The sequence below is a fragment of the Leptonotus elevatus genome, chromosome 17, assembly GCF_054856555.1.
Source record: "Leptonotus elevatus isolate MCC_2025b chromosome 17, RoL_Lele_1.0, whole genome shotgun sequence".
Classification (NCBI taxonomy): domain Eukaryota; kingdom Metazoa; phylum Chordata; class Actinopteri; order Syngnathiformes; family Syngnathidae; genus Leptonotus; species Leptonotus elevatus.
The window spans coordinates 8825197-8836918 of record NC_141255.1 but is presented as its reverse complement, the minus strand read 5'-3'; the positions used below and the strand labels follow the sequence as shown (position 1 = coordinate 8836918).

At 40.4% G+C, this 11722-nt stretch overlaps 1 protein-coding gene across 2 annotated transcripts in view; it reads left to right on the top strand.

Moving 5' to 3' along the window:
- The first annotated feature begins 622 nt into the window (after positions 1-622).
- The window catches only part of caap1 (caspase activity and apoptosis inhibitor 1), a 29443-nt gene continuing 18343 nt past the window's right edge, over positions 623-11722 (top strand). Inside the window, exons 1-6 of one of the 2 annotated variants that reach the window (XM_086058490.1) lie at positions 623-820; positions 965-1147; positions 1530-1614; positions 1717-1777; positions 2302-2369; positions 3542-3942. In XM_086058490.1, coding sequence (XP_085914616.1) covers positions 710-820; positions 965-1147; positions 1530-1614; positions 1717-1777; positions 2302-2369; positions 3542-3873 — 840 coding nt within the window. In that variant the 5' untranslated portion in view covers positions 623-709 and the 3' untranslated portion in view covers positions 3874-3942. Of the gene's footprint in view, positions 821-964; positions 1148-1529; positions 1615-1716; positions 1778-2301; positions 2370-3541; positions 3943-11722 lie in introns of those variants that run through there. The other variant, XM_086058491.1, reaches the window with a different exon arrangement.

Here is an 11722-nt window from a genome sequence, read left to right as displayed (position 1 = left end):
GGAACACACATTGGCAAATATAAACTCATATTTATCTTGTGTGCAAATTAATTTGTTGAGTATGTTGATAATTGTATTTATGGTGTACAGTTATGGGATTATTTATTTACTAGACCAGGTATCAGTTAAAAAAATATTTATATAACCATATAAATGTAAGTAACTCATTACTTTACACAGATGGTAATATTGTAAAGAAACATGACTTTCAATTGCAAGTAACTCGTAATATGAAACATATTACAAAAGCAGATAGACAGAGGAAGGTTGGTGGTAGGCAGAAAAAAGAAATAAAAAAAATAAAAACATTTTTTTACAAATAAATAAATAATAAATGCAGCAGGCAGCCAGTGTCCTCCTCTTTGTGCCGGTCCCAAGCCCGGGGAAAATGCAGAGGGTAGTGTCAGGAAGGACATCCAACATAAAACCTATAGCCTACAGCAAGAACTGTGGATCAACCATATCATTATTTATCTCTACATACAAATCTGTAGTGTACTGCATTTATTGATCCACATTGGTGAAGTGGCAGACTACAGCCCTTAGAGGGCAGCAGAATCATTTTGCAGAAGACAGTCGAACACTAACAGCAGTAGAACAAGAAACTACTTGTTAATGACGTCACTAGTAAGCGACACTCGAGCTTCTGTGCAAGCGGCGTTTTTGAAAAGAGCGTGGCCGATATTTTTGCTATATTTTCCCTAAAAAAATGCTCAAAAAGAAATCAAATGGTGGGGGGAAAAAAAGGAAAAACCCTCCGTCCGAGGAGCGACATCGAAGCAGTAAGCGTAAAAGCGCCGAAAGCAACGTAGTGGTGATGGTGAGAGTTTTACACACTTGACGTCAAGATACGCTTTACGTTTGAGGACTATCTGTAAACTGTATACACGTCAAATTCCGTTGCATAATCTTGGAATGCGACGACGTTGGACGGTTGACTGTGACAAGTTGGCGTCGTTTGCAGGACGAGTCCGCCGACCAGGACCTGGACAGAGTCGGCAGCGACATCGAGGAAGGCGGGCTCGACCTCGGAGTGCCGTTCAAGCCCATCGCCGCATACGTAGGTGACAAGAGGGAGATGCTGGAGCAATGTTTCGGCGTGCTGGGCGAAAAGAAGCTCCGCAGGATGCTGCCCGAGCAATTCAAGGTAAACGAGCACACCACCTGCAAGTAAACACACGACAGAACCAAGCAGTGCCATAAAGAGCTGGAAAATACCATGCGGGCTTTGGCTCTGAATGTTACATCATGGCCATTGTATTAATATGAATTTTTTTTACTGAATGTGCAATAATAACTGACATACAATGTGTTTTCTTTATATATGATGGATTGACTGTTTGATTATTTGCATTTTAATAATGACCAAAAATTGAAATTATGTATTGTTTTAAAACAGCTTTTACTCAGTAGTTGAATAATTTGGCATATTAGTATGGCGTCTTAGTATAAATTCTATACGAACTATGTTTTTATTTTCATAAAATGATGTGTAGGCTATATAATAAGATCACCCCTTTGTTCTGCAGGATTGTAATTTAGAGGACATCCGAAAAATGTGCTGGGAGCAACTGGAGCCAATCTCGGAGAGAAACCTTGTGCAGATCTTGTCAGGTAGCAAGACCATGTCGAGCTCCTTCTTACTTTGTACTTACTGTGTCCAGAAAAGTGCTATATAAATCCGTTGCATTATTATCATTACTTATTGTGTTGTAGGGGAAGAAGTGACAAAAGATGAAGATGCTAGCCAAAATGCACAACAGGCCTCAGAAAACCAGTGAGTCCCTCAGCTATTTCCCAACATTTTCTAATCATTGACTTTGTTTATTATTACTCACATTTATTAATTTATAATTCCTGCAACTAAATTGCATTTTGCTGGCCTTTGACCGTGTAAAAAAGATGCACTCAATTGTGTGTCCTGGTGAAAATGGGTATAAAAGTAGCATCCATCAGCCATCAGCAAGGGCTCAACGCTGCTTGCAACTTTTATTAGTATAATTAATTATTATTATGTTCATTAATAACACCTGCAACTAAATCTTTTTTTACACGAGGATTTTAATAATTGTTTCGTATAAATTTTTTATTGGTAAGTTCCCTAATTTATTTATTTTTATTTTTATATTCTTTGTTTTGGGGCTTTAATTTTTATTTATCCTATTAACATCATAATTACAAAAAGTAAATAGGCTTTTTATTATTATTATTTTTTTTTTACTCTTTATATTTATGATAGTTATTTTTATTGTTGTTGTTTTTATTATGGCAACTAAGCCTTTTGTCATCCATCTGTTGAAGGAAAGATGACAGCGTAGACTCCACAGCGAGCATCAAAGGACTGGAAAAAATGGACAAACCCCAGCAAGGTAAGTTATCTAATAAAAAGAATATGAACATTGATCCTCCCAGTACTCAATAATAACAATAATAATAATAACAGCAAAAATAATAATAATAATAACAAAAATACCATTCATATGATGCAAACTGGCATCTGTGGGAAAAATGTATGCCTCGAAAGTGGCAAACAGCAGTGGGTTTGTTTTTGTTTTTCCGCTGTTTATTTTATACGTGACACAATTTTCATTCGCAAAGAAGAAGCAACCTCATCCAGAAGAAGAACAAGTCTGAGAGAAGAGAAGAATTTATGTCAACGTACACATCTTTACTTACTATCAAAGTTAAGGTATCGTGATTTAATGTGTTTTTTTTACTTATGTCTTCATTGTTTCATTTTTTGTTTACATGTTTACGCCCAAAAATCTTCTGGCTTAAACCTTATTGAGAGTGTGGTTTAATGCGTTTAAGACAATTAAGAATGTACAGTGGATATAGAGTCAAATGCTCTGTTTTTGCGATGTGAAAAAGGAGCCCAAGACAAAAATCTTTCAAAGGTTTTTGTTTTGTTTTGTCCACCATCAATGTGATTTTTAATTGTTAATCTTTTCCAGAGGGGAAGCGGAAATAAACAACTTGAATAATTTTCATACTTACTTATCACTAGTATGGGCCACTACTAGAGTTTTGCGAGAAACCAAAGAAAAATGTTTGGAAAAGCCTACCAGAAAATCTCTCATCAGCTTTATTTGAGGTTCATCAGAAGCACTTGAAGTGGCAGCGGGTTTGTGCTGACTCAACATGAGTTTGAATGTGAAAGCCCCATTGCAGGTCTGTTGTTTGTCTGACATTTTAATTTGTTTTTCAATTTGGTTTGTGGAGTTTATAGGTTATAATAGTGGAAATTGGTTTGAAATGATTGTTTTCTATCAGAAAAAAATCTGGCATTTAAACAGGGGTATGTAGACTTTTTATATCCACTGCATGATCATGACTCCGTATACTGCTATAGATTTTATCTCCCCCCCCGTGGTGTTAATGTACAACAATGCAATGTTCCATCTTCAAATTAAGTATAGGCTTCTAAGAGAACTACTTGCACAGTGATATTTAATCATTACTTACGTTTTAGTTGTTTGCTTGTTTTAGTGCAATGTTTTGACTTAAACCCTATTGAGAACATTTGCGTCTTTCTTTACAGAGGGCGTCTCGAGTGAGGACAGCGACGTTCTCAGTATAAACGCCGGCGACAGCGACATCGACGCCCCAAAAGAGGAGGCGCCGGTGAAGACTGCGGACAGCGAGTGTGAACGGCCGAAACCCGCAGAGGCCAAGAAGGACATCCAAAGTGACATAGACCGAAGTGTCAGCGAGATTCTGGCGCCGGCGGACGAGGCGGCTGCCGCCGTCCAACAGCGGGCCGCCGCCGCTCAGTGTCAGCCGTCGGTTCAGCAGCGGGAGCTTCTGGAGCTGGAGATGAGGGCTCGCGCCATCAAGGCCCTAATGAAGGCCAGTCACAAAAAAGTGCCTTAGAAAGGTCAAATGTCACAACTGCCATTTTGTTTTGTTTTGTAAATACATGAATACCGTTCTCAAATCAAAGCCAGTGTCAAGTGTGTTTTTCTCCATGTGCACTAGATGACAGTGTTGCTCCACCATCCATACGCCGCTTTTACGGACGCATTTCATTCATGCTTGGGTATGTGTTCCCTTTCTAATATGTTTTTACCATACATTTCTAAATGGTTTCATGGTTTATGGAACCAATGAGGTTATTACTATTAGACTTTTTCTTACCTCATTTCAAGTTATGTCTTCGTTTGTCAACTGTGGCTGTTGCTTTAAGATCGTGCACCATGAACGAGCCTGACACAGATGCTGCAGTTATGCTTTGGGCCAGAGGTGGCAGTCGCGAGTAAAAAAAAAAGTGGCAGACTGCATAAAGATTCTTTAAACGGTACACATTGCATTCAAACTAGAGTACCAACTTCACTAATTATCAATTCATCTGTCCAATATTTTCGAGTTAATCAGTGAATAGACCTATTTGGTCCATAGCATTTGGCAAAAAAAGAAGCGTTTTCCAAAGTAAAAGCAGATGTTTGTCAATTTAATTAGTAATATTATCATCTTTTTTTTTTTTGATTCAACAAAGTTATTCAGCCTGCTTTCATGGAAGACAACAAATTGGAGAATATTTACTGTTGAGAGGGTGAGATTCTGAGGATTTGGACAATTTTAAGTTCAACGTTGTCCAACTGTTCTCAAAATAGTTGTTGAATAATTTGATAATTATTTTCATATAAATTATTGCTATGTCTATAGCATGTATATATTTTTATATACTGTGTTTTTATAGGTTTAAAAAAAATATTATTTTCTCTTTAAATTTCCTGTCTGTTATTTTTCCACAGCATGATACGGATTGTAACTAATGACTGTGGCTGACAGGCAATAAATAACTCGATGACTCAGTGGCCACATTTCATTTTGTGCCGGCTGCTGTTTTTCTTATCGAAGTCCACGACCACTTGCTTGCTGCTTTTAATTAAATCCTGCAACAGAGTCCAAGCAAAGCAAGTGTTGGTTCTTTTCTTGAGGAATGAGCTCTATCCCTCCGCAATATGTGCATTGAAATGGCGCGTTAAAATTCCGCCGAGCAGCAAGTGACGGAAAATGTTGTTGGAGGATAGCGAACGACGACAGGCAGGACAGATGAGCTCGTGCAATCGAATTGGCGTCATCGAATGAAATAGCAACGTATTGTATCAAATTCCACTTACTGTGTGGTGGCAACATGACAAAAGCCCGCATTTAGGAACAAAACTCTGAATTAACTTTACAGGGTCTTTAAGGTTTAAGTAATAGGTTTAGACTGTGGGACTCGGGGTTTGGTGGTAGGATTTTAGTTTGGCTTAGAGGTGGTGAAGAATTACCAGTTACTGATTTCTTTGCCGTTACAATTTTAGGGTTGGATTTGGGCTTTGGGGTTAAGGTTAGACTATGGCAAAAATGTAGTGTTAGAGGATGTTGTTAAAATGTTCGAGTTGGTGTTAGGTTTAGACTTGCTTCTCCTGAGTTATATTGACAGTGGGATGTTTTTGTGAATATTATACCTGGCTATTTTTGATCCAATTTTAAATTGTACAACCTGAAGGACATATCGTACCCAGTGACTATTAAAGTGTCCGACGTAGACTTTTTGGGGTCTGTTAGAATGTCCTTCCCAGATACGTACGTATATGTAAGAACATGTGTCACAGGGAACGACTCGGCCTGAGAATAGTCGAAGTTTGCTTAGACACTCACAACAGTGTTGGCGTAGCTCACAATTACAAGCAAGCGCTTGGTGCAATGGCGATAAACAGAAATGTCAGCGTCAAATTAATCTGCGGCACGAATGGCGTTAATGAGCTTGTTAAATGAACTATTTGTCAGGGGCTAAATAGTTTGCCGCACTTACAACAATTTCTGCAGAATTAATCACGGTGAGCCAAAGGGACTCGCGCATTAATCAACCCGGCAAATTTGCCGCAAGACTCAACAATTAGAGGTGTTCGCCGTGCAGTTAAAGGTCACATGAAAGTGATGAGTCACTTTGAAAGTTGACGTCCAAGAAGCGAATGATCCATCGTTTGTCAACCATAATATATTTTTGGCTAGGGTCCAATATTGATAACATTAACCTCAGCCTATTGGGGGGGGGGGGACTGATTAGGTGCAGGAGTAATGTTGCGTCACGGAGCTCAGGCTGGGTGAGATGATGGACTGCAGGGCCGATAATACTCATCCTGTTTGGAAGTTATATGAGCTGAGTTTGAGCAAGTTCTATCTAAAAGGAAGCATACGCAATTCCTTAAAGGAAATTTCCATAAAGGAAATCTATGTAATTGCATGTCAAGGATGGAGAGGTTTTCAATTAGGGTTATGGCTAAGTTAGGAATGAGTCAGTGGCTTTTGGGGTTTAGAGTTTGGTGAGGGTTTAGGATCTGAGTAAGGTCTTGGGGTTAGATATGTGGGTTAGGTGAGGGGTTCGTCTTTAGGATGCTCAAGGTAGGGTCTTGGGGTTTTGTCTTTTAGGGTGTGTGTTAGGATTCAAGTATGGTTAGGAATAAGGTTACAAATCAAATAATAATAAACCCTTACCCATGATTGCCCTGAATTGTGTTTGGCTTGGAATCATCTCTGGCACAGTGCACCAGATTAATGTGCAAGTGTCTGCTTCTGCAAATGGGCTTATGCTAAGGGCGCGTTGCCACGGTTACGCGGCGACCGCTTCAATGCCGCTCTCCGGGGAGTATCCGTGAAGCAGTGGCGCTTAGCGAGAAACGATTGTGGGGGCAGGGGGTGGCAGCGGAGCCGCAAGTGTTGGCTAAAACTCAACTGGGGAAGTCGAGGCAAGACGAAGGAGAAGGCATTCATCTTCTTTAGCGACCTCCCCCGCGGTTAGATGCCACACTTTAGTATCCAATTGTGCCCATTACAGCTATTAGAAGCACATAATGCTCTGCCTTGTCAATCAAAATTGTAAACACAAGTTTGTACCCCTCTCTATTCATTAACCCTTCATCAATTATAACCACCGGGAGTCATCAGAGAAGTCTTTGGCGTCGGGAATGTCACATTCATTTCCGACACATTAGCGCCCGCCGGAAGACTTAATAAAGGCGCCCATTGAAATGTCATACCTGCTTACTGGTGAATGTGTTTTATATTCCACATGTCTTGGCCCATTACCAAAATACTTTGTGATGAGAATGGACCTGCTCACTGGACCTGAACCCCTTTCAGGTTTTCTTTTAGCATTGGGTACTAGCTCCTCCCCCTCCTTTATGCTTTAACACCTCGATATTGTAGGAACAATATCAAGGTGTGGTTGTTTAGCTTTTGCTTTAATATCACTTTCAGTTTCTACGCAAATATGCTAACCTTGTTGTTGACAAAAACATACGTTTTAATAGTAACACCCTTTTTAGTTTATATGAGGAAGTTGTTGACAACTTTTAGGTTTGACATGATCAACAGAATAAAAGGGTTGTTAATAAAAAAACTCTGTTTGTTGGGACTCGTTTTAGGTAGAAAATAAATCGGTGTTGAAAACGTTTTAAACGGTGACAAAAACTACATCTTCGTCCTTAACAAAAACCTGTACTTTACCTGCCTTGCAGTTTTTATTCAGAGTGATATCTTAAATTTTGACCAAAACCTGCTCTTGCTTTCTTTAAGTTTTTACACAGTTAGAAAAAAAACAGTCTGGAAAGCAAGCGGCATCGAAAACCACAACCGAACACATCGATCGATCACATTCACATAAAGAAGCATTGTTCAGTTTTGCCAGGAGTGAGACTATTACTCAAAACAGCAGTTATCCCCCGACAATCTAGAGACATACATCATCCAGAAGCAACACATTCATCACAGGGGAGCAAGAGAGGACGATGCGTCGTGTAATAGCGTTGATTGGATCTCAGGAGAACGGCTCAAAAGTTCCGAATCAATCACTTTTTGCAAATGACCAATTTTGTATCGACCCCTTGGAGTGTTTCCACTTGTGCTGTGTGTGCTCCCTCTAGTGGTACGTGAATGAATCAATTCAGTTGTATTTCACTTTAAGTTGAATGTTAGTATTTTTTTTCTTTAACAACTTTCATTTATGACCCATTCATATTTAAGATTGATGTGCAATATATTTTCATTGAATTAGCTGCTTCAATTTCCTATATTTGAGTGCAGTGTAATGTTAAGCATAAAGTCCCGGTGGCTTATAAAAGGGTTATCCACAACAATGCCAAATCTCATTGTTAAGTGTTTTATCGAATGCCAATTCAGTGTTCAGATTGTAACCGTCGCATTCGTCTTCTGACAAACTATTGATTTGCACTTTTCGAAAAAGTTTTAAGCTGTTGTTTAATTTAACGTCATTAAATCTGTCCTTGTTTACACTGAAAGATAAGAAATTTGGTTCCCTCGCTGCACTGACCAAAGAACCCAGATCCAACCAAACCGTGGTTTTTGGCACACACCTCAGCGAAGACTATACATGTATGCCGTTTCACCAGTTATAACCTGCCTCCCCGACAGTAGCCGTAACTACGGTGTGGCCTGTGAAAAAAACCACGCTTGATACCCTTGCTTTGAACCTTTTTTGCATCCAATTGTAATTTCTGCCTCCCGAGCATCTTGAAGCAATTCTTCCTCGCCAAGCTACCGCCGCCGCAATATGGTTGAATGCGCAAAACAAGTGCTCTTTGTGTGTAGCCTTCTTGCACGACGTACAGTTCTGAACTCAATTTCACGCACCGCTGCCTCCTCGGACAATTTAGACAGGCTGATGCCAACAGCGCAACGTGAAGAGGCTTTTTTTAAATTATTTTTTTATGTGTGACATTGTGTGTGCAGAAATGGTGTCAAGAGAATAGACACACACATAGAGAGGAAGCGCACGACAACAGGGGAATTGTTTTCTTAGTCGCTCATCCGGCGTTTGTCCCGGCGCGTCTGAGGACGACATGAAACGCAATCCATGGCAAAAAGCCAATGTGGCAACGTCGGCATGGAGAGAATGGCTGTGAAGGAATCGCAATAGAGCAGATCCTGCCAACACAAATGCCGTACTTGCTTTGTTGGTGTATTTTGTGTAGGCTAAAGACAAGGTCGTTGTCAAGTCTATCAATCAATCAGCAGCTAATATTGATTTAGAAAGTCAAACATAGTTAGCATGACCGTTGAGGGGACGAGCTAATAAATGGCACAAACATGCTCTTTTGACAGCGAAATGGAAAGCGTGCTTTCGTCTGCTCGCAGGCGAGCCTTCATGTTTTACTAAACCACTCAGACAACCCATCTAACATGTTATAGTCCCGTACCCGTGAGTTCCTTCTGCACACCTGATGAACAAAATTTTCATTCAGCAGTCGGCAATCACTTTTCTCTCAACCGGAAGTGCTCTTGCGCTATTGTTAACAGACGTTATTGGAAAAAGTGCATTAAAGTGTTTTAAATAAAAAGATGAGAAGAAAGCTGCACCTAACTTTTCAGCTTTGTTTGAGTACTATTATTATTAATAGAAGTAGTCATTGTCGTTAGTCAGAGGCATCCCAGGTATGGGGATGTGAGTATTGCAACCATCACCCCCCAACCCCCCCCGCCCCCAAATTTCCTTTTTTGTGTAAGTAGCCCTGTGGGCTTTATCAAGTGTTATTTTTAGTATATGCCGCGGTTAGGGTACGAGGTTTGAGTGGTGCTAAGAGGTTTGGGTTCTTTCTATCCCCACAGGTTTTGAGCTTGACAAACCAAGTGCAAACCTCTGTACAGTCAAAAGGGGGCAGTGCAGGAGTTGTTAACATTGCCACCTCTTATCTGGACCCCCCCCCCCCCCCCCCACCCCTCTATCCCTCAAGAATAGCCATGGGAGCTAAGAGGCATTGATTTACATAAATCAACTTGAGTACTTTAGGAGGCAGAAATGTGCTCTCAATTTAAGCAGAGACCATTTTGTTGCAGAGGTTGCAGAGAATGACAGTGATATGATAAGACATGATTAATATCATAACAACGATGCTGTAGATATCAGTGAAAGGATTCCGCAGATCCATTTGTGACACACTAATTGCGATTAGCATAGGTTTCTCGCAGCTTTCTCCAAACCTTACGGCATTTACAGTCACAACACCTCATTAAAAATGTAGCTAAGTGAACGGAAACGATATGGACTTCCCCGTGATGAGGTCTGGACTGTAAAAACTGTAGTCGTCCAGAGTGATCATGAGTCAGCATTGTACTCTAAAAGCGGTCCTGAAAAATGCAATTGGTCAGATGAAAGTCCTTATTAGGGTATCCTTAAAAAGTCTTGGTCTTGGTTCTTAGTTAAAACATTTTGGCACATGATCTGATCCATAGATTTACTTGGTAAGGTATGAAGTTGCTTTTGCATCCAAAGCTAAGAGGTACTGCATCAAAATAACTTTCAGAGATACAATGGTGATTAGCTCACTTCCTTTTTGTGGTTTCTGTATTTAACACGGTGTGGACGAGTTTATAAATCAGCCACTTAGCTTAATGTGCCTATCCTTTTTGGGGGAAGTAAATGGTTACTTAAAGCACATTTGTCTTTGTTACTATTGCGACTGATGCGGGCCACTGAGGATGCTGTTTAGTAAAGGCCCCAAATAGGCAGGATGGAGAAAGGGGGGGGGGGGATGGTTGGTGGATTGGATGGGTGAACACTCGAAATCCCATCTGTTAGCATCTGTGGCGTCAAAAGCGAACAAAAGGTCAGTCAATCTTTCAAGGCTTCGGTGTCTGTCGGAGATGACTCATTTCAGACGACGGGGTTTGCTTGAACGAGATGCATATCGACCGTCACATTTTGGAGCCGACGACATCCAAGAAGCTTTTTAAGTCCCTCGCTTTTAAAGCTCCGTAAACCAACAGTTGCATCATTTGGAAAACTTGAAAGCCCCGAACAGTCTCTCTCTGTCAGCATTTTTCAAATTTCCACTGCCGGCGGCGCTAACAAATAACACAAAGTTTAGCTAAGTGTGAAATCATATAACAGGGCTGTTAAACACAAACTTGATAGAGGTGATTCTGCGCTTGGGGATACATATTTGAATGTATCTCATTTTGATGCTGCAGCGGTTACGTATTTTTTGCTACCGTGGCCGATTTTGGGGAAAAAATTTAATTGTGTGCGTGTGCTCTCAAAGATCGGGTAACATCTTTTGGCAGAACTAGCTGACAGTGATTTCATTTGTCTAAGTAGCTAAATCATACATATTGAGCATGTCTCTCGTTCCACCCTGATTCAATTTTCAACCCTCTGGTGATGCAAGGAGCCACGCTTACACTGAAGGTTACACCGTTTTCAACATTTTCAATTAGTTGCACTGCTTTTTGTGGGGCAGGGGGATAGGGTAGCCTTCAAGCAAGATGTGAGATTTTTTTCCTCACGCCATTTGCTGTGACTAATCCTAACAATCAAGAAAGAAGCCAAGCGACCAAACGACTAGTACAACTACAGACAAACCGATCAAAAAGTAAATGTTACTAACCAGCCAGCAAAATGGACCGACTGATGTACAAATCAAACCGATGAGCAAAACCAAGGGGAAAATGACAAATCAACATACAAATCCACTGACAGACCAACAAACACAAAGGTAACCAACTAACCCATCGATCTGATCAATTAGAAACCAATTGACAAAGCAACAAACTAACAAACCATGGGAGCTAAAATGCAGATGGAGTCACACTGCATTCCATCGATTGGTTAACACAATCACTCTTTTTTTCTTTTTTTCTCCTTTTTGCGCCCTCCTGGGATGAAAATCTTAGTGAAGGATCTGAATGGCGTGGTCCGACCACTTTTCAAGGAGAC